We start from the raw sequence: 24,197 nt of genomic DNA, 5'->3' as shown, positions 1-24,197 counted from the left end.
TCCTGAAAAGCATTTTTGTAAATAATGAGATAATTACTGTATCTGAAAATATCGCATGTTAAAATTCCCAGCTGTCCTTATGTTAAAAGAAAATTCCAAATCAATGCTACATGAAACCTGCTGTTTTATTCAGTCACATATCAAAGACAATGGGGTACTTTTTTTTTGAGCAATCAGCATTCAATAGCAAATATGACGGTGATCCAATTCCTCTACGGTTGATGCTTTTAAACGACAGCAAAACAAATACTTGCCAGGTTAAGATTTTAACGTTTATGGTTTTCATTAAGAAAGCAATTATGATGATAAACAACAATGAAACCTAGTTTTAGTGTATTTAAAATGCCTATGATGAAATACGCGCATTTGCTTCCGTTGTGACCGGATAGGTTACCTTTTATAATGGTGTTTCCTTCTTGTAGTTGAAACTTGGGTCGCTACCTTCAATCTGAAGTTTTAAGGCTTGCTTAAGGCTGAGTTCGGTCTCTGCGGGAGGATAGCCTTCCAGTACTTCCTGATGCCCTCTATCCTGCACTGTTCGTGGGACAGAAACCCTACCGAGAAAAACCTGATTGCTCTGAAGATGGTAATTTGGATTCGTCATAATTCCATTTCTCTTCTTCTGTTCTCCACTCTGTTGGTGAATTAGGAACTGTTGCTGAGATCGCCCAACTTCTTGCTGAGCCGGAGGGACCAAAATTTTGCACTGTGGCTCTGCCAGCATTGATTTAAGTGGCACACTTGTCCCGGATTTGGCAATAGGTACTCGTTTATCAAACTGAGTCATTTCATACTCTAACACTTTTGGTTGGGAGGAACTACTTTGTTTTATTTTTTTTCCAGCCGACCCAGATTTGCTGGAGTTGTCCGTTTTCCCCCCTTTGTTAGCTTTAGTTGATTTCAAACTAGGTTTTACTTGGCTCCATTCAAATTCACTACTTGGTGAATTGTGATTTTGACTTAGGGAATGAGTTGTGGAAGAAGGAGAAACAATAGACTGCCTACTTCTGCTGCGTGGGAGGGAATGCTGCTGTATTTGCTCTGTGAATGACAGGCTGTGGAAACTATCAATGGGCACTGTCTGAGCAGTCGCAGTCGATGACGTGGTGCGGAGAGAGGAATTTTTGGAACTTTTCAGGGAATTATTTGATAAAGATGACTTCTGACGGTCAACCGTAGAATCCGGCGACTCTGAAGGAGAACTGAAGGCATGAGCAGGCCCATTAGATAAGCCACGCATACTGGGCTGCATATCTCCACCAGTACTCCCTGAACTATTTGACTTCATTGTTAATGACTGCATTTTAGAGGAGACTGACTGTAAGGGTTTTTGCTCCATTGTGTGGACTGGAGATGGAGTGCAACCATTCAGAGTAGATGCACCATATTTTTCCAGTAATTTAATAATCTGAGAGTGTCCATTTTTAGCTGCAACACGCATAGCAGTGCGCCCAAACTGGTCGGCATGATTTGGATCAGCACCATGCTCCAGTAATATTTGGACAACGTCAATGTGCCCTTCTTGGGCTGCAATGCAGAGTCCAGTAGCACCTTGGTTACATGTGTGGTCAACCAGAGCTCCATGCTCAATGAGAAGCTGCACTACCTTCACATGACCTTGCCATGCAGCAGACTGCAAAGCAGATCTCTTCTCGTTATCTGCAGCATTCACATCAGCATGGTATGTTATCAGCACCTGTACCATCTCCAAATGGCCCTGCCAGCAGGAAACATGGAGTGCTGTTCTTCCTTCAGCATCACTTGCTTCTACGTTTGCACCGTTTTCTAAAAAATACTCAGCCATCGTAAGCTGGTTTTCTAATGCTAAGATATAAAGCGTTGGCCGGCCATCAGCATCTTTGTAGTTAACATCTGCTCCATGGCTGAGCAGTAGTTCAACTATATCTCTGTGACCTTCTAAAGCAGCAACCCGGAGAGCATTTCTCCCATCATAGCCTCTCTGATCAATGTTGGATTTATTTTCCAGTAATATCTGCACACAATCATAGTGACCTTCTTGTGCAGCTAGTATGAAAGGTATACGTCCATCATTATCAATTTCATTTGTTCTAGCACCTTGTTCTATAAGAGCTTCACATATCAACCTGTGACCTTCAAAAGCTGCCATGTGCAAAGGTGTCCAGCCCGCATCATCTCTGTGATTTTCATCTAGCCCCCTGTCCAGCAGAGTCCGTACTACTTCAACATTGCCTTGTGCAGAGGCTATGCTCAGAACTGTTCTCCCTTCACTATCAATGCTATCAACAGCTGCACCCCAAAATAAGAGAGTATTTACAACTGAAGCGTGGCCCATGGAGGCTGCTGCCAGAAGCGGTGTACGACCATTGTTGTCTGTGTGATCAACATCAGCTCCTCCTTCTAGAAGTAGATCAACAACGTCTACATGTCCTTCATAAGCAGCTACCAGCAGTGGAGTCATGCCGTCTTTATCGCAATGGTCAACTTCAGCACCACGGTCGATTAGAAGACTAACCACTGAGGCATGTCCCTTACTAGCTGGTACACAAAGCGCAGCGACAGACAGCGCAGTCCTTCCATCCACGTCCTCATGGTTTACCTCTGCACCATGGTCCAGCAGGTGCTCCACGATCTCTTTATGCCCCATGTATGCTGCTGCAATCAAAGCTGTTCTGCCCTCGTTATCAGCTTTATTAACTTCAGCACCATGTTGGAGCAGATTCAGCACAATATCTTCATGTCCTCCCCAAGCTGCTGCTCTCAGCGCCGTTCGACTATCAGCATCTGCACAGTCCACTTTGACTCCAGCATAAAGGAGCGCAGAAACCACCTCTGTGTGCCCACCCCACGCTGCAGATCGCAATGCCGTCCAGCCATCATGATCAGTGTGATTAACGTTAGCCCCACATCCGATCAAGCAGTTGACAACCTTGGTATGTCCCTGCCGAGCAGCTAAGGTAAGTGCTGTTTGCCCGTGAGTATCTTCTATCTCTAAATCTGCTCCCCTCGAAACCAGTAAGTTAACGACATCGAGATTGCCGCTGTACGCTGCATTGGCCAAGAGCGTTCTCCCATTGGAATCGCACTGGTTTACTGATGCTCCGTTGTCTAACAAGGTGCGAATGGAATCTTCTCTCTCCAGAGCCTGCCGAACGATGCAAGACGTGCGGTCATCTTCACTGTTGACGTGAGCACCAGCTTTTACCAGTAGCTGTAATACTTCTTGTTCTTTAGGAATTAAGGTTGACAGGGAGTCTTTGACAGGCGTGCCATTCCATATCATCCATAAAGCCAGCTCTGAAGTCTCTAACTGTAGATTTGAATTAATTAGATGCAATGCAAACTCTTGAGCTTCTAATGGTGTTAAATCCTTTGCTCGGCAAGTGTAACTCATTGCCAGCATTCTGTGTCCCTCTGCTGCATTACACAAGTATTTCTGCGTACAGTGCTTTACATCTAGCAACCATTCTGCAAAACTGTAATGGAACAAGATTTTTGTATTTCCAAGTCCATCAATAAGGACTTTTGACAGGACATCCAATTTGCGTTGAAAGTCTTCCATCGTCAACGTCATATTTTTGGTCCACACTGCATGATACAATTCCGTTGTGGTTAATGGCCTGCAGGCTGCAAGAATTACATTAAGAATAGGCTGGACCTTTGCAAATTGTTTTCTCACAAAAAGTCTCTGACAGAGCCAAAGGTATAGGCCATTTAATGTTCCCGGAATATCACGGATCTCTCGTAACATAATAAAATTCTCCACAACTCCATCTAGGACACGCTCCAGATACAAAAAGCAACCGCTGCTTTTGATGTGAAGCTGATTCAGCATTTCTGCAGTTTCTTTTGTGAGATGTTGTCTCAGTGCTTCTTCCTGATCTAAACGATGCAGAATATATTGTTGCACATCTTTCACAATATAAGCCTTCCGTAGATCATCCAGACTTATTTTTCGAAAACCTATTAAAAGAGAAGAAAGTTATTATTATTTCTGATCTAGTTTCGCTTAACTCAATGTTAGGAACAAAAAAAAGAGAGACATTTCTGAGTAGGGAACACCCACAATAATATATTTTATGTGTACAGATAGTGAATCTAAATTAATAATAATAGCAGAGAACTTTGATAATAGACACATTTTTATCATCATCTACTATAAGAAGAAATACATGCTACTAACAAAGAAACTTTTCAAAATCACTTTGAATGAGGCATTGTGTGTCTACCTTGGACAATACTAAACACCTAAACAAAACCACCAGACTGCAACCAAAATAAGATTATTAAATATTATTATATTATTACAGGAATAAACCCTTCTCCAATGTGGCTGACAATGGAATTCCAAATAATTTTCAGCTATTTAGATTAAGACAACTGTTATATTAATATAATTATAGAAGAGATGCACCTGGTGCGTATGCATGATGAAATGTACATAAATCACTTCAACTTGATCACCTTAGTTTCTTTTAAAAGCTTTTATAATATAGGAGAGAGAGACACTCAAAAATAGTTTTAAATATCTTTACAGCTCTGTGCACTGAAAATTACCTACTTTTTTCAAGTAAGGACTGACTTTTAGATAAACACCCCAGTTCTTTGGTAGGTGACTCATTGTATAAGGAAACAGGTTTTCTCACAGTCATATGATCTCATTGTTTTTCCAACCTGTTTACTCTTTAGAGGAAAAAGGGAAATTATTTCATACATGCGTACTGTGTACATCTCCTTCCCCCCCCCCGCCCAAAGCAAAGAACGCTGTTCTTATCAGCACTTGCGAAGAAGTCCCTAGGGCAACCTCAGTGACCGTAAGGCTCTCAAGAATGAGGCGGAATGAAGACCTAGTTGTATGGACTACACGGCTATCTCTGTCATTTAAACCATTTGCTTTGGTAGTGCCAAGTTAAGCATTCGATGAAGACCAACCCTCTTTGATTAATGACACATTACATTGTTTGAACACTACTTTTCCGGAAGCTATGGGAGAACCACAGAGGTCACAGACACAGCAGCTTAAAGTACTGTGTTCCAGGCCAGAACTGTACCTCACTTCTCCAGGGACAGGCTGTCATCTCTTCCTCCAGTGTAGCAGATTGCACGCATTTCCTTACAGTCAGCTCAGCTAGTCATAAAAAAAACCCAACTTTGCTTTTCAAACCAAAGCAGTTACAAACCTCCAAATTATATTGAAGGAAAAGCAACCGTAGAGCAACGCGTTCAATGCCATTTTGGCCCCATCTCCATGGAGCAAATAATTTTAAGTGAGACTCTGAAGAATGTTCTTTTCAGATCTATGTTTTTATTGTATTTAAACATTCTGTGGATCAAACTGCTTAGTCTGTGAGCTTGTTCTGACTGAGAATTCAGCCTGATAACAGAGCTGTGTTTTTTGTTCCCGAGTGTCTTCAGCAGAGGTTCTGAATGTCACATTAAGCTCACTCTGTTAATTGTTTACTCTACATGAGCATTGTACAAACACAGCAGATTAGAACTGAGAGGCAAACTATGGTGGTGTTACTAAGATATTTCTGCTTCCCTTATTAATTATGGTAGCATCACAAATCTAACAGGACTAAATCAATAGAACACCTAAAACAAAATCATGCTTCTCCCCAAAATAAAATCACTGGATAGGACACTTTTGCACAGTCACTTCTCAGGCTAAGACTACACTAATAAGATTGTCTACTTGAAGATTTTTGAAGGAGAAGGCCAGGAGGCAAAAACAATTATTTTCAGAGGGATCTTTCTCCATTCCACAGAGGCTTTTTTTTTTTTCTCTCAAAAGAAACACAGAATGATCTTGATCCACCATAATTTGTCACAACTTCAAGTAATGTCCTAATCTGACCTGCAGAATGGCATAATTCAGTGATTTACTATGTATTTGATTAAAATATTCTGTATGTAACTTCGTAAAGCCCATAATTCATGCACATAAGCCAAATAAACTTCACCAAGTAAGGACAGCCAGTGCTCTGTGATTCTGCAGATCCCAAGCTTTCACTTCAACTGAAAGGCTGTTTCTAGGTTATGATCCTTCAGAAGATAGAGAAGTGAAAACAAATGCATTAAAAACAGGGCATTGCTTGGTGCAGGCATTCACAGTCATATGCACACAGAGAGCTGTAATCAGACACAAGTGTCCCTTTGGTTGTCTCGTGTGCAGGGAATAGCTCTGTTCTGCTCAATTCGGAGCAAATGCAACCACTGCATTCACTCACCTTTCAGTTCTTTGCACCTCTCTGCTTCTCCTAGTCAGATTTGTACCTGTCACTTGGCTGACTGAGAGTAGGTACAGAGCTCTGCAAACTCCTCCTCGATGTGTTTACTCATCAGTGACTCTGTTCACAACATCCCCCATCTCTGACATTAATCCCATGCCCACATCCTTCCTTTCCAATATGTATCTGCATGTGTAAGTTATTTTAAAATTACCCAAGTGTTTTTTCAGTTTTTACAGTAGTTGATTTCATTTCCCCCCAACAAGAAAACCCGATTGACTCACAGGACAGGAATCCTGAGATGTCAGCTCCTGGCCAGTGTTGACTGACTGATGACTACACTTCACCTCCCTTGACTGCCAGCCTTCACATGAAAACTTGCAGAGTGGTAACTGCTTAAGCGCCTCAGTCCCCGTACGTCTGCTTCAAAAGCAAAAGACTCTTGCTTATCTTGCAGTGTTCTTCGAATACCAATTTTCATTTTGCTTCCCAAAATGGGTGGGAAAGTGAACAAAACCATTTTGGATGTGATAAAAATACCCCAAGCCCTCCAAAAAAAGTAAAAAAGGAAGGGTTTGTGGTGTTGGGTTTTTTTCCCCTTAAGTAAGGCTGTATCATTACTTTGTTCCATATTCGTGTTAAAAATATTGCCCTACTCTGTACTTACCTGAGACATACCAAATGTCTAAGCACTTCAGCCAAGCAAATAAATTTCAGAAGACTTCAGAGCAGTGAATATTCTAGAAGGCAGTAATTTAAACAATGTGATTGCTCTATGTTCACGGAAGCTAAAAATTGTTCCTTTTCTTTTGCAGTATTTTCAAACATTCCTTGTTAATGAGATCCTATATATTGTACCAGAAGACAAGTTTGTAGAGCAAGAAGCGCACTACCCTCATACAGATTTTCACACATCCCAGAGATGATACGCTCTTTAAGGGCTGGGATTACAAACTGCCATTGTAACAGACTTGTGAACAGAAATAGGTTGCTAATTTTAACCACTGCACCATGCCATACTATACTAAGCAAATAATTCAAAAAAGACCTTATAGATAGAATTTTTTTTTTTTTTAAATTCTTGTTGCTGGCTTGAAGGAGGAAGACAAAGCCATGCTTTTTCGCCCAAACATCTATCTAAATGAGGTCATTTTACATTTCCAAACAAAGATCCTGCAAACTTGCTTTTCAACCCTACCAAATACAATAAGTCACTTTCATGGACAAGAAGCCCCAAAACATTAAGAGAAAGCTCATTTTGTTTCAGATGCATTCCCATGAACTACTTAAGCTCGGCAAAACAGGAGTGCAGTAGACAGAACTTACAGTCCCACGACCCTGCTTTTTGCATTGTTAAAATTTTTCTTACAACACATCATTTTCAACCCAATGGGAGCTCCAATATGGATTTTCCTGATTTATTAAATTCCTGGCAGTTCTGTAAACAAATCAGTTCCAAATGTATTTCTTGGCAAGATCTAGGGTCATTCAAAGGAGAAAAAAAAAAAGTATCTTGGCTATATAAATACTTTTACACTATGTTAACCTTTTCAAACTTTCATAATAAAAAATAAGCTATTAACTAGCAGGTTCCAGTAAATACTTAAAAATATCCTTCTACTTTCGCATCTTTAAATACATTTACATAAGTAAATTACAAAAGTTTTAAATACATTTTAATATATTTAATTTAACTGAATTGTTAATTTTAAAGTAATGGCAAAACGTGGCAATGTTGGCATTAATAATTTACACTGCTGATCTAAGCATATATTGAATTAGGTATTTCTATGGCCATTTACGCACACCTGCTCAAAAAGAATAATGTATCCAGCAGAGTAAAATGCACCTGAAAACTCAAGCAGCACACCTAGCTTTTAGTGCATTTGCAGTATACCATGCATGACAAATTTCACTGCATCTACTCCAGATGCTAAGAGACACTGAGGCTGAAATCTGCGGCTCTCACTGGTCCATGTCATTGCACAGAAGTTTATTTAGATTTACAGGTAATCGTCCATTTAAAACAATTTAGTCTTCCCTCTTTAATTGCAAAGCAAATAAGTTCAAAATTCACACACAACTTTTTACTAAGAAATATGAAATTCCCTAGTATCATGTTTTCAAAGTGGTAATCAGAAGAAAATGGTAATGAGAAGAAAGGAAATAGTAATTAAAAGCTTCCAGTTTATTTCCCAAGCCTTCTAAATATTTTTTTTTCCCAAAACCCAAACCAAACCAACAAATAAACTTTTCCAAAGCTTTAATATTATAGAAGTAAATTTTACTACTATAAATATATAAAAATTATCTTTTGTAGTATAAATCCAACCCCCATAAAGACTTTAATGTAACATGAAACCATCCAAGTAGATTCCAACCTACAATGAAAAATTAGAGGACAACTGAGATTTTCTTTTTTGAAGCAATCTCTCCTGAAGTGGTCTCACGCCATTTATATTCTGGAATGGCAGCTAATGAGAAAAGGTTCAGTTTCAAACCAGGCAACTGATCTGATTTGAGGATTCAGCAATATGACTACCTGAGTAGCTTCAATTACCAAACAGTGTGAGTTTGCTGGGGGCAGAGAAGCTGGACTGTGATTTTTACAGTATTTCTCTAAAGTTTTCACATTTCTGCTTATTTTTTAATTTTAGGAAAGGCTATAAGAAAAACAACCCTCCACATCTATTCAGACCAGAACCAGCAAAGAGCAGAAATGTGAGAAAGAGTCATGCACCCAAGGTTTCTAATCCAGAATAAGTTTGGATAAATATCAGCTCCTAATAGTATCTGGCTGTCTGGAACTGAATGATACATAAAAGAAGAGTGAAAAATGAATGACAGATTGCCTGCTTTTGCCTATGGATAAGTGGGTGAATGGAGCTTAAGCTGCCTCTGAGGCTAAACTGAACCCTTTCAACCCACTTTTGATTCTTTTTATTGTAGTTTCCAGTATCTTTCCAGTATCTAACTTTATGGAAACTACAGCTCCCTGAGATGTGACATCTGCATGGGTTGTACCACACTGGTGCACTCATGCTTCACGCGTGAGAAGGAATTCTTTGGATGAAGAATGTCCGTGTTTAATTGAAGGGTATAATCAAGCCAGATGCCACAGGTATTTGATTTATGTGTGTAGCAAAAAAGAAGAAATTAAGTAAATGCCTATTAAAAAGCCTTCTTAAACCAATAATTAGAGCATTTGTTCATATGCACTTTTGTCTATTTACCTTTATGCTGTTAATGAGAAAGTATCTGCTTTTCACTCAAACTTATCTAAATAAAATTGCCTGATTTTAAAAAGCCTAGAGTTTTTAAAAGAATATGCTGGATCTTTAAAACAGGAATCTAGTTTTGTAAGAACAACTGCTATGCTTTCAAGATTTAGCCTCATTTTAGAAGCAGCATTTTTATTAGCTAATTAGCTGAAGCATAAAAAAAACCCTGTATGTTCTGTGCCACTTTCAGGTTAGAGGGCTTTTTCATTATTTTAGAAATACAAGGAAACTTTTTCTAACATTAGAATAGAAAGATTGGAAAGACTGTGTTTAATGTAGCCGCTTGACTGTCCGTACTTGTAGTCAAATGACAGCAAACGATGACGTGAGAGATAACCTGGATAATTATGGGCACAAGACAGAGAATAGTTAAACTTAGGGAAAAAGTCCGTAAGAAAAACGAACAGGCATTGTGTGGCAGTTGGTGACAGTGCACATGCAAGAGAAGGCAGGAGGACACGCATTATCTGTTCCCTCCTTTTTTACTCAACTAGCTGGCTTTTGCTCACTGTGGAGGGTGACCGCAGACTCATGCAGGCATCGTTTTACATTTGGTTCATATTTTTGAGGTTGTCTCTGCAGCCACAAGAGGCAAAACCGTTTGGTGTTTTTTTTTTTTTTTTTTTTAATTAATGAAAGCTGAGAATCTGAGTAAAGGGAAAAATCTGTAGCACATTGTGCTACTACAGAATTTGGGAATACAGAAGGCCCCAGAACACAAGCTGCAGCAGATGAGGCACAACTATTCAACTGTCATAAGTAAGTCACCAACAAAAGTGAAGGAACAAAGAGGACCAGAATAAACACCCCTCCTCCTTTTCTCATTCTTAGAGTGGCAGGGATGACGTATTCACCACTGCCAGCGGCAAGATGACAGTGGATGAGAAAGACTGGACTCCTTCCACGTCATCACTATTTTCGGCTAGGGAGATGCTTGCAGAACTCTCATCTGTACTGGACACCCAAAAAAGAGCATTGTCAGGACCGGGCCACTGCAGCAATCCTGATCCCAGTCATTGATAACACTTTCTGACAAATAGGTTTCATTTCATTCATGACAATAGCTCTCATTTCAGCAGATTTCTGGAGGAAGCTTTCACTGCATGAAAATTTTAAGTGAAAACTGATATAAACTGATTGTAAACAAATTGATATTGGTTAGTATATATTTCATATCGTACTCTAAATTTTTTAGTAGAAAAAACTACAGATGGGACACATTTTCCTAAAATAATCATAAAAGGATTCCAGTCTTGCTAAGTTATAGTGAAACTGATCTTTTTTGGTTCCAAATTAAAAAACACATTTGAAGAAAATGTACAGTAATTATGTTGTCATTATGGTTGCAAACATTTATTTGCTGCGAAATTGGAAGTATTAGAAATTCAGTACAATAGTGTCCCAGAGTGCAGCGCATTATACACCAGGTATTTCTTCAGTCATGAGTGCAAAAAATACTCATCCTTGATCTTGAATTCTGCCTGCCCACCAATTAAATAGCTTCATAACTTGGCTCAGCTAAAAGTAAACTTTCAAATACCACAAAGGAGGAGGAGAGTTTGCCCCAGTAGAAGTATTAATGACAGTCTATCCTTTTCAGGCTAGAGCCAGAAAAGAAATTACCATTATCTCAACACAAAGTTGCAATATATCTGAAGTTAACAGAAGCTTCAGCCATGCTCCTCACATCCTCACTACACCTTTCATAAACTTGAATATTGGCTGTAAAAAGGAAAATCATCCAACAGCGTATTAAGCACGCAACTGTCACATTGGCTGTAATGTCACAGTTTTCTTTCACAGTGGAAAAAACCACCGCTTCCTTCAAAGAGACCCTAAACTTTCTTCTCAATTCGTGTCCAATTATTTTGGGATTCATTCTTTCTTTGCTGTACCTTTTCCACAGTGAAGATGGGATTATAATATCACAAGCCAACTTCCTTTATGCTATTCATCAAGTCATTCTCTGTGGAAATGAGAAATTAACTCATTTAAATTAAATCTATTTTAAAGGCATATCCATTAGTTCTGCTGATTTTTCCTGTCAGGAATTCCATCTGGAAACATACTTAGAAGACAACAGCAATTTTTTAGGACTAGTCTGAAACGTTATATGATTCAATGGAAAGGAAATAAAAGTGCTCTGAAGAAAGTTTTGTCTGGTTTTTTGGCAATGACAATGTCTCTAATCAGCCAAGCTTTGACAAAACTATTCCCATATGAACATCCAAAGGAGCCCTGTGAAGCTACCCCGAAGTTTCCTTTAGTTCTCACATACTCCCAAATACCAATCCTTCATGTCTGCCACTGATTAATACAGTACTTCGTTCCAAAACGCAATTATCCCATTGACCTTTTGCCACTGTGGAAACGAGCAAGCCTATGGGTCTATGTTCTATAATCACATTTTTGTCCTAATTGTTGCCTTAATACACACAGGCTTTATACATAGGCCTGGAATCCAGTCTAGATATTGCCCTTTATTAAATTTCAGAGAATTTCCAGTAACAATGTCATTAGTGAAGAAATGTTCTCATGACGCAGTAAAGCCTGGATGAAGAAGCTGTAAAGATTTTTTTTAGTGTGCAACCTTTGCCAAAAGTATACTCCAAGAATCCACATCTACATTGTTCCCCTCTCAAATTCCACCTTCAAAGGTTATTCCCCGCTTTCTGAAAATAAGGGGAGAGATTTTAATGGGAGATGAAAAAAAAAAAAAGTCTTCCGAGGTTGTAAGGAATGGGTGTATGCAGCCGACATACTTATGTACTTACGCATCACCTACACCGTTTCAAAGCTTTTTAAAACTAGCAACGAAAGATGAAAACTCAAAGCAGCCATATTCTTTCCAGATGTATTGCAAAGACATAATCTACCTCTAAAATACTTGGCTGACTTAAGCTTTCTGTAGTCCTCAGTAAACTAGAATGTGTGTTTTTTAGAACTACCATTTTTGTGATTGTCATATTTTAGAACTAAGCACGCACCAGTGCTTTCAACCATCACCGAGGGTCTGGTAAATACTACCTCCTGGTTACAGGCGCAGGCAACAAGCACTTCCTATGCTCTGCACTCACCTGTAAACATTTTTGTAACAGCTTTACTTTGCTTGCGGGCAGAACACAGGAGGAGCAGCCAGGGAGGGAAGAACTCAAAGTGGCCAGCTAAAAGCTCCGCTATTGTTCCAGATAAACTTGTAGAAGTCTGTTCGCCCTCGGAAACGTTACAGCCCTCGTCAACCGAATCTACGAGCAGGAAGAGGCTTTGCTGAGGGGGCTTCATTCCCAAGAGAGGGAGCAGAATGCACCTGTAAGGAACATGAAACAAGATCAGTACTTTAAATACATTTAACAATACAATGACTATCATATAGTCATTCAAGTTGAAGCTATGATCACCTTAAAATGCAAAGTTATTTTTTAAACAGAATTTTTTTAAATAGTTACCACAGAAAATACTGAGGTGGACTGAACTAACAGAAATAGAGACAGTTTGAACAGTGAGTGATGTAATTCTTGCTTAGGTAATATTACTTTTTAAAGAACTTATAATTTATAACAATACTTTAAAACCATGTAATGTTGTTCAGGCTCCATTAGAAGACTTGGAAAAACGCTGCTTCACTAAAGAAGTTACTTGGCCTAAAGGTTAAGAACTTCATTACTGTTGTCTATGCCAAAGTTGTTATTACTGCTTATCAGAAACTAATAGCGAACAAGAATTGGTCGTGAAACAAAACTCTATAAATAAAAGACACATGAAATATCATAATTCAAAGAGTTCAAGTCTGAATGAGTAACAGTTTTACAAAGAACCATACCTTCACAAATGAAATGTAAATTAACTTAGTAGCAGACTGAGGCATTTGGTAGTGACTTTGATGTATTGGTTTTTATTTATATTGAAGTTGCCAAGTTCCTATTGCTGGAAAAGGATTAGCTGCATCCTCAGGATGCTAGCATCTATACCAACGCATCTGATCGCGCAGCTAAAAACCTCAAATGTGCATGTATTGTTGCCACCCTTAACAGTACTCCACTCTACACTTACGTGTATCTTTACATAGCTACTACATAACTGTCATGCGTCTATCCAGTATTTCCACGCTCTGCTACTATTTTTTGGGAAACTTCATAATGATTTAGGCCCGTAAGTTTCACTGACTGAATTATCTTTAAATACATTTGGCAAGTAAACTTTGACTTTACAGTAAAAAGATGAAATGAGGTGAGAACAACATGTATCTAACAGTTTACTCTCTTTTGTAGATTTGTTATTTGCACCTGTCCAGAAGACTTGTACATCATAAATATTTTTTGTTTTCCTCAAGACCATAATAATCTTTTTTCATTTGTTTTACTGAACAAATCTATCTTCAGAAGACTTTGGTCAACACATTATTACCTGCCAAGCATTTAAATTGGAGTATAGGCAAATCTTGCCTGTTAATGGAAGAACACAATCCACTTTAGAAATGACTCATAAGCACTGTTAGTGGAATGTTTGTTATTTTCTGGTTTTCTGACTGAGAAAAATGCAAAATGGAAACAGAGTGGTGCACCTTTGACATCCAACAATAACAGTAGAATCCAGCGGAGCAGACTAGGTGATCACACTTGGAGAAATTTCCCCAAAGGTATAAAAAGGAAGCACAAAATACTTGTGTTCTGAAAGTATTCTGTATTAAATGGATTTTAAATCCCTAACACGGCTCCCCCCCTTTTTTATTTCAGATGCACAAGACTACTGAGAATTCTTCGGTACTTCCACAGCCAGTTACTCTTTCGGAAGATGCCTGAAGAACAACTAAAATCACTGTTCACTAAGCTGGGAAGTTAAGCAGCTACCAATTTACAGAACAGGAAATTAAAGTAGCCATAAGGTTAAAATTACTTTCCTAAGTGATGCCAATCCCACAATGAAAGGAGGCAGTTGGAAATGACCACATTTTCCACCCCTTCCCCCACCAGAATGCTGCCTTGCCCCCTCAGCTATTTATGTCAAGGCATTTTCCCTGCGACATTTCTTTTTCTATCAAAACCAATTTTCCTTTCACATAGTTCTCTGTATGAAGTTACTTTCCGAGTATGAATGTTACTACGAGATATGAAGAAATGGTAATGGTATCTTAAATTAAAATCTCACTTAAAATCTGTGTGACCCTAACAAAATGCCTACAAAATATCTCAGGAGCATCCGACAACGTTCTTGGGTCAGTATTTACCTGTCGGGAATACCACCAAGAAAAGCTAACCGTCACGTCCGGGGAAGAGTCCCAAATCGTTCTGTTTAATTCCCGCAGTACGTAGCAGTTGGCTGTAATAGATCAAATCAAAAGGTTCACCCTGCCTCCAAACAGGCTTGAAAGCAGATGTCTAAGGAATAATGTAAGCACCGGGCAAGCACTAAACCACATTTTCCCAGAACTCTCAGGGACCGCAGCAAACAGTGCTTCCAGGCACTTTCTGAAGCAGAGATTCAGTCCTTGCACTTAACATCCCTTAACTGACCATGCTTTTACAGGTTTGTCCAAGTCTTCTATGAACCGATTTAAGCCTCCGGCATCCACGACATCCCGCGGCAAGGCCTTCTGCAGCTTAGTTACACACTGCGTGAAAAAAGTCACTTCCTTTTGTAGTTTTAAATCCAAACCATCCTTGTTTCATCTGATAACCCTTTTGCTTCTGTGCTGGAATGGGCAGTGAGCAATTATGCCTTATTCACCTTCTCCATGGCATTTGTAATCTTCTGACTTTATCACAGCCTCCCCGAGCCATTTCTTTCCAGGCAGAAGAGACCGAGCATATTGATGGTGCTTCATAAGCAGCTATTCCACAGACCCTTCTCTCCCTGTGCTCTGCTTTTTTCCACTTCACAATATTTGTATTTCTGAATCTTAACGTAACTTAAATTCCACCAGGAAAAATATACACACATACATATATAGACATGCATATAAGAAATGAGGCACACTGACTTCTCCCAGCTTACGGCAATATTATTAGAAATGTGGCATTGACAAGACATTGATAAGGCTTTCTCTTAAAGCGCCCTTAGAAACCGTTTGATAAACTTCTGTTCTTCCTAGACATTTTATCTCTCTTGAGTTCAGAGTAGACACCAAGTAACATAATAGTGAAACTTTTCAGAGCCGGTAAGTGCTGTGCTAATTTGCCAGAAGTCACGTCATGTTTACCTCTGTAATGTGACTTAGTAATTCCACTCCGCTACAATTTCTTGCTTGTATAGGAAAATTAGATAAATCAACACGGAATTAACAATATCTTAAAGTACTTCCACAAATGGTGATTCATCTACAGATTGTTGTAACAGATTGCTTCATTCACAGAGTGCCTCTCAAAAGATTAGAAGTTGGTTTTCTTTACCCTCTGAAAGGATAACAGCTTTATCTTTATAACTTTTATATTCTATACAGATATAAAAGTGGTTATCCATTACAGAAAATTTCTGAAATAGAAATCGTGATTTAAAACAACAAAATTAATTAGTCAGTAAAAATACAAAATCTCTAGAGAAAACAGCATAATTAGGTATTTTAAATGATGGAATTCATTTTAATGGCAATGTAATGTAATGACTTATTTATGCAGAGCAAAGATGTTTTACATGCTCTCTAGCAAATAAGGAGTCCTCAGAACAATGAACCATCCCACAGAATTCTTCAGCATTGCTACTGAGTTGACTGAACCCACGCAAATATAATTTTCCACATATGGAAGGAATATATACAGACTATGCTGTTCTGCTTATGATTATCCTTGAGATTTTTAGATTGGATCCACAAAAATACCAAGACACAACAGAACAAAGTTGAAAGATAGCGGCGTTGTCCACAAAGGCTGAAAAGAGAGTCACAGTGGAATGCACATAGCTGCTGAAAAAAAAAAAGAAAAAGGCAAACACACACATGCCAAATAACAATTAATGAGTAGTTCTAGGAGTAAAAAAAGTTATAAATCCTAGTGTCTTACGAATGTGTTCCTCATATTTGATTGTCTCTGCTGTATAGGAAATTCGGTTATGTCCTCACTTAAATTGTTTGATGCCTGTTACAGTGTGAACGTAGCTTATCCCTAGAAGGGCTCCCTTTTCTCTATCCAGCTGCTAGCATTCACTACTGACAAACATGCAGAACAAGTGTATAAAACTCATCTCCTAAGCAAGCCAGAAGAAGCAAGGAAAAAAAAAAAAGAAAGAAAAACAAGGCTCTCCCCCCACTTTGTCAGACTCCAAGTGCTGCTACTTTTAGCAAGACATGAAATACTTCAAATTTCATGACAGAAATGACTGATTTGGAAATCTGCTTAACTACTACTACAGCTCTTACATTTATTTTTCTACATCAGTATGACAGTTCTTTTGAGTCACCTTCTCGCCAATAGGTTATAGTTTAGCACTTGTATTTCAGTTACAGCCGCTGATGCCAGGAAGAACGCGGGAATTTACAAACCCTGCTCTTTTCAAAGAAAGTTTGTAAAAAAGCAGACAATATCATTATCCCACAGATAGCTGCCTTTGCTTTCTCCTGCTTTTTTGCAAATGCTTCTACACCAGATTCCTTGAACACATTCACCAGCTATGTCATATTCCTAATCCCTACACATTAAATTAGCCTCTTCCCTCCCCTCGCCCCTCCTCCCTTAATTCTTGAGGGGTTACCTTTTCCTCCTCATCTTAAACTATTAGATGCCTCCAAACATTTTTATTCATTCATTTTATTAAGCTACAGCTAGGGAGCCAGCTTCAGGATTAATTCTGAAAGCGGGCACGCACCCTGCACTCATGCAAAGGTGGAATGCCAAACTGATTTTGCATCCGCAGACCAAAACCATAACATTTTCACCAGTGTTATGGAGCGAAGCCTACCGTCCTCTTCCAAGCTTCGCTGCTACCTTTGCCAAGCCTGCGGTGAGCCTCCGAAACACTGCAAACGCAATCCGAACACGGCGCTCCAAACAGCCCAGGGGAGCAGGTCCCCACCGCAGCCCGGCACACCCCCAGCGCAGGGAAGCAGGTCCCCAGCCCAGGGGAGCAGGTCCCCAGCGCAGCCCGGCAGCCCCCCAGCCCAGGGAAGCAGGTCCCCAGCCCAGGGAAGCAGGTCCCCACCGCAGCCTGGCAGACCCCCAGCCCAGGGAAGCAGGTCCCCAGCCCAGGGAAGCAGGTCCCCACCGCAGCCCGGCAGCCCCCCAGCCCAGGGGAGCACACTATCGAACGTGTCAGGGATACACTTCTGCCCCTGCACAAATTGCTGCAGACTGGCTAGCATAGAAAGGACCCGTATTACCCCCCAGCACGCAAGCAGCACGTTTCAACTGCAGCTAATTTATGCTCAGACTTTGCATATGTTGTCCTCTACTCCTGCTCTGCCTGCATAAGTTTTTCTCATGTACCAAGAGAGCGGCACTGTGCCATGTGCTTGTTCTGGTTTGGACCATGTGCAACGTTATCACTCTGAATGCGCCTGGATCCGCTCTTTGGGTCGTATTTTTTACCGTTGCATTTTGTCAGGTTGGAAAGAACAATTTCTCCTTGGCAGTGCTGCAAGTCAAAAAACACCACTACACGACACGAGCACAAGAAAAGCAAAACAAACACCCCACACAGATTTTTAAAAATGGTGCTAAATGCTCCGAGTGATGTTTATTGCTGTCAGGTAAGGTTGCCCTCATGCTCTACTTCAGCTTATCTGTCTCCCCCCACTCTGCTTTTGGGAGTTCTAAAACGTTAGGAAGTTGGCATTCTCCTGGTGGAGCTGATCAATTGATATCAGCAATCGAGGTTACATTGAGTTTTACCTAAATTTATTATTCTATTGCCAAAAATTTGCCAATAGACCCTCGTAAAACATTCACCTTACATGAGAGAGACAACGCAGGGCTGTCCTCTGTATGAGATCTGAATGCCTCGTAGAGTTTACAAGAAAATTGCTCATTTGCACATTTGATCTAAAGAATTGTTGAAGATTAAAGTAATGGAGGAATATGCCTATATATATTGGATGGATATATATCTTTTATATATCTATATTTATATATAAAGAGTTTAACAGTACTCTTTGGCCCAGGCCATTGCAAGATACCTAAGGGCACAAATCTATATACAATGGGGTTTTCACTACTTCTACTGCTTATGGAATAAACATAAAAGCTTTAAAATGTGTAAGTATAGAAAACAAAATGCAAAACTCCACATTTTTTTTTTTAAATCATCTATACTTAAAAAAATTCTCAGAAATGACAGCAAATATCCCACCTCACTCTCGACTGCCTCATGAGCTTACAGACACATGTTCATTTGTATATTATAATAATCCAGGGATTGGTTAGCAGAATATAATCCATTAAGGATGTCCCCCCACCCAGTTTCCAATATGCATTGAAAAGAATGAAGCCAGTGAAGATAAAGCTGCTCAAGACTGTTAGAAGCTTCAGGAAAGACAGACCTATGCCAGTAGCTGAATTTTTCTCTTTTATTTTCCAAACTCCATATGGGGCATAGGTCACAATAAAAGTAGAAAAGGTAAATTTCACTCGTAATAAAATTGACAATTCCTGCTGCTCAGTTAATGAAATATTACCCTCTTTCCGAGAAGACTTTCAGCAGCTGTATTCACACAGAAAGAAAAACCAGAGCATCTTTACAAATTACTTGCGGTACTGTTTGTAGATCAGTGAGTTTTACTTTGTCCTATGACAAGGCATTTACGTCTTATGGATGACTGACAGTAAACAGTTTATTTACCTGCCTTGTAATGCATTCTGGCTAATGATTAAAAGGGAAATTCTAATGGTCACGTCCAATAGCTGCTTTCTGTAAAATACACCCCAATTCTTGGCACTATATACATGCATAATACAGGCCTTTGCTTCTTACTAATTGCCCAGCTGCTCATACTGGTAATAACATCCTGAAAAACATACACACAGGCCCCTTAACAGTGGAAATATTCGAGAAATACAAGGGCTGTGAAGTACAGAACACTTCTACACTTGAAAAGTTGCAAAATAAAACATATGGCTAAGTATGGCGAAAATGAACTGACCCAGTTTGATGTCTGCACACCTGTGTACATACCGACGGGTTTGATCGGGTTATTGAGGTACCTGTTCTGTAATTTTTCAACACGATAAAGTGTACTGCAACTGATTATGACTTTCTGACAAAGTGCAATACTGGAATTATACACACTCATGGACTACAGTATAACATAGATTATTGTTTCTAGTAAATTATTTATTTACAGGCTGCACAGAAAGACAAACTGGCTCTAGCAGTTCTACCCAACTACAGTTAGTCTTATGAAGGAAGAGGCAGAAAAGAAAAAAAAAAAACCCAAGAATCACCTATTGGGAAAGCTGTAGGTACAGTACATGGATGTAAATCTAGGGTCTGGTCTTTTCAGAAGTGGTGAATTAGAAACAGCAGGCAAGTCTTGTGCAGTTCAGTACCTGATTTTGCAATGTCTTGTAGCAACCCGAGTTTTATCTGTAATTGTAAAGCAGACCCGCAATCCCCCAAGGAGAGCACAAAAGCTAGCTCCAGGGCATCAGGCCCGGCAACAGTAGAGTTTATCGTAGAACCAGCGCCATCAGTCACACATAAACAGAGCACGCTGGACCCCTGTGTATTGGTTAGAGACCTCACCTACAGATATATAGGTGATTTTTGTCTATAAAGCATTGCCAGTGGATCTACTGGTGGGTTTACTCGAAATCTCAGAAAATAGAAACCTTAAGAGCAAATATTTTGGTGTAATAGTTGGACTGCCTAGAACAGTTTGCAAACAACTCAGCAATTATAAAGGACAGACAACTGTAGCTGAAAACCATTCACACCTGCTACCACGAGCAGGTTGACTCTCCCTCTATATTTTTAAATGGAATATATTTGCCATATGTGCTAACATATACAATATGTTCTAAACTACTCAGAGTCTGACATACAAAAATCTGCGTCCCTATGAAAGGCAAAGAGGAGGAGAGTACAGAAAACAATGCAAACATTTTCCTGAACACATAATATAAAATAGTAATTTATTCTACACAAACTCTCCCAGTTGTTTTTTAGTGATGGAGAGGCCATCTAGTCCACTTCCCCGTCTACAGCCAGATCAGCTCTACATCTATCAGCCCTGAGAGATGCTAGTCTAGGCATTCCAAAAGACTTCCACTGATCAATACTCCGTCTCCCCCAGCAATTTATTCCAGCGCTTCAATATTCTTGTAATTGGGAAGTTTTCCCCTTCTCGCCGTGTCTAACCTTAACCTGTTTTCCTGCAATTTAAACCTTGTACTTCTTGCCCTATTACTTGTGTCCCATAGATAACACAAGGGTCATTACAAGGAAGCCAGTAGTATCCAAAACTTATAACCATTTCCCTCTACTCAGTCAGCCAGGCCATTAAGGAACACACTGAAGAGAGACAGACGCAGGACAGACCTCTGTGAAACCCAACATGATGTGCTGTATCAGTATGAAAATGAACTACTGATAATTAGTCTCCAAGTCCAGTTACTCAAGTCTTTTTGCATGTAGCCAAATATAGTTCTCCCTTGCACATAGCCTGTTTGCAGGTTCATGTAAGCACCAAAGCCTTCCTGGAGTCAAAATTGATGTTTACAGTTATCCCTCATCCACAAGTACTATTACTTTGTCCCTTACAAAAAGAAGTTAGATGAGATTTGTCAAAACCAAACCATGTCATACCACGTTAGCTGTTTTTTCAACTCTTTGCTATCTTCCAGCTGCTTGCAAATAGTTTGATTATTTATTCTGGCGTTTTTTATTTCAATCGACACATTTCTAATTCCCCAAAGCCTTTTTTTCCCTTTTTAAAGCAAGGCACTAAATATACATCTTTTTCTTTCAAGTCTGAATTTTCAGCCATCCTGATAAAGGTAACCTGTCCTTTGAAGATAATCAGTAACAGTTCATAGCTGAAGAGTTTGAAAACATCTCACTATTCTGTGTGGGTCTTTTTTTTTTTGTCGAGGTTATGTTTTTCTGTAATCTTACTTCTTTGTTACTAGTTTTAATTAGTTAGCTGACTGCAAAATGACTGCTTTTAAGAAAGGGCAATACAACAAGCATTGAACATTTTAGCTTTCCCAGTGCTATCAGTTTTTCCTCCCCAGTGAATAGCAGACCAACACTTGGTGGATATTGTCTTCCTTCCTGCTAACGTACGTATGGAATTATTTCTTATTTCCAAAGAAAATGCACCTTGCAGGAAACATGAACAACGCACCTTGAACTTTGTTTTGCCCTCATTTTCACATCACTCTTTTACTTTCATATTCAGTAGCTGATCTACTTTCTTTCTGCAGTCTTCCTTCTAATGTTTAACACATGAATGATGAGGAGCTCAGTTTCACTAAATTGGACATTTAATACACTGCTTTGAGACTTCAGTTTTCTTTCCAGCTAATTCCTTTCTTTCATTATACTTGTCTTCATGAGATCCTACCACAAATTATCTGAGGTCACAAATATCTCCAAGTCCACTGCTTTTAGTTTGTCCTTCTTTCTCCTCCTCTTCTAAACATCATGCATTTAACATCATTGCATAGCCACTATCTCCAAAAGTTGCCTTTCATTTTCTCAGCTAGTTCTTTCCAATCTGATTGAAGCAAAGTCATGTCTTCTCACTAGCTATTTTCTCCTCTTTGACTTTAGAAATACGGTCACTGACAGACTCCTGCTTCTATCACCCTCTCCTAGCTGATGTTAATCTCCTATTTGTTTCATTATTCAACTTTTTCAACTATATAGACATTATCATGCAAATTCTATGCCTTGGATAATTCCATTTGATATCTTAAAGAAGCTTAGCTTACTTGATCATGCTGGTTTGGTAGAGTAAAACATTTGTATTTTAGGAAAGACATGGTTTAGAGGTGTGGGAATCTCTCTTAGTTACTGTCAACTACTATACTTTGCCAAAGCAGGTAAACTGTTAGGTACACAAGATGGTCTAACAGGGTAGTTGGTAGCTAGTTTTATTTAAACACTTTTACCAACAAATCTTTAACTAGATATCACACATGTAAAACTGTCACCACGTGTAGTGTATATCTTTTATTCACAGATTTTTCAGTGGCTTTAACTTCTTCAGTTTATTCTAGAACTACAAGCAAGCATACGATATACAAAGCAACTCCTAAACAAGCTACTTTTTTTTTAAAACATACCAGTTATACAAGTTATCCTGACAGATCTTTTAGAGCATTTAAATCAACCTTGACTGTGTACTAATATTTCCAGTTCTGCTTGTTTATCCCATTCCTTCTTTCCATTAGTATAAAGACACCTAACCCATTTGATTAACTACCTCACTTATCTTCCTCTTTGTCCGTCCCATGACCCTACATGAATAACCCTATTTCCTCTCCTCCTCCACCCCCAGTTTTTGAGCCGTTGCCTAAGTTGCTGTTATTTATATTTACCCCTGGGATTTGTCATCCACCAGGTGTTGTTTAAAAGCTCTCTTTTATTAGGGTCAAAAATCACTGCTTTTCTTTGTATTAAGCATCAATTGAATTCTCATTGTTTGTTTCCACAATTCAATCTCTTTCTTAAAAAAAAAAAGGTAGGAGGTGTCAAAGAAAGTACACTTCACATCAAATGCATGAGATGAAAGCATCAAATCAGACTCACTGAAAACTATTACTAGTTGAAATGAGAGAATTACCTATACTGCACCTTATTTTCCATACCTGTAAAGTTAGGATAGTAACTTACTAGTAAATATTCAGAAGTCTGTGGTTGAAATGCAACGTGTAGGAGTGGGGTACCACAATAAGAAAACTAACAAGTTTATATATGCAACAGAATGTATTAAAACTACAAAGTTAGTTTAAAATCATTTATGAAACCAAAGGTACAGCGAAGTGAAATATATAGTCTTTTTGGCTTTCCTTATTAACTACCTGATTCCTTACCCATATAAAAATGAGTATTTATTTGCTAAACAAAAATACATCTTCCTCTCTGAGCAGTGTTATCTGAACATATTAGTATAAAACTGAATCGAAATTCTTGTAGTTTTACAGGCATTTGAAGTTGCTGGTATTATTCTATGTTTTGGAGATAGACAAAATCCATTTCTTCTGTCTCGATTTATGCAGAGCATAAGGAGATACAGATACTGCATTTCATATATACGATTGTATTTGTTGACATGAGAAAAATGCTAGCCACAAAAAAGAAACAAAAAACCCCCAGATGAGACAGGTAGAAAGCTGCACTGAATACATTCAATTGTGTGGCTTTTGTCAGGCTATATTCTAGTTTACTGTCCGGTCAGCCCTACGTTCTATTATTCCATGACAGTGTAACAAAAGACAGTAGCATAATGCACGTGATACAAAACCAGTCACCGTTATTACTGCAGTTCAGTCTGATAATCCCCAAATTAATTAGATTTTTCCCATGCATTTGATTAAAAAAAAAAAAACCAACCAAACAAAAAACAAACCACCCCCAAAAAAACTACATTACTGATTGATTGGGAAGCACAAAGAAGTAGTGCTGCAGTGGCTATTTCAGCAGTAAGCTGTTTCACCAGAACAGGGGGTTCTTGAATTGCCTACCTAGAGGAAGCAGGATAAAGAACAATATACATTTTGAAATCTCCATCATTCCCTAATCAAGTTGCTCTATACCTGCCTTTCTCGTTCTTGCACAT

At 39.0% G+C, this 24,197-nt stretch overlaps 1 protein-coding gene across 1 annotated transcript in view; it reads right to left on the bottom strand.

The window, feature by feature from the left end:
• Positions 1-397: 397 nt before the first annotated feature.
• The window catches only part of ANKRD50 (ankyrin repeat domain containing 50), a 36,890-nt gene continuing 13,090 nt past the window's right edge, over positions 398-24,197 (bottom strand). Inside the window, exons 2-3 of the mRNA XM_075150630.1 lie at positions 12,568-12,797; positions 398-3,942 (exon numbers count right to left, since the gene is read on the bottom strand). Coding sequence (XP_075006731.1) covers positions 398-3,942; positions 12,568-12,797 — 3,775 coding nt within the window. The remainder of the gene's footprint in view (positions 3,943-12,567; positions 12,798-24,197) is intronic.

Source organism: Calonectris borealis, chromosome 4 (genome assembly GCF_964195595.1).
Source record: "Calonectris borealis chromosome 4, bCalBor7.hap1.2, whole genome shotgun sequence".
In the NCBI taxonomy this organism is placed as follows: domain Eukaryota; kingdom Metazoa; phylum Chordata; class Aves; order Procellariiformes; family Procellariidae; genus Calonectris; species Calonectris borealis.
This window is presented reverse-complemented; position numbering and strand designations above follow the sequence as displayed.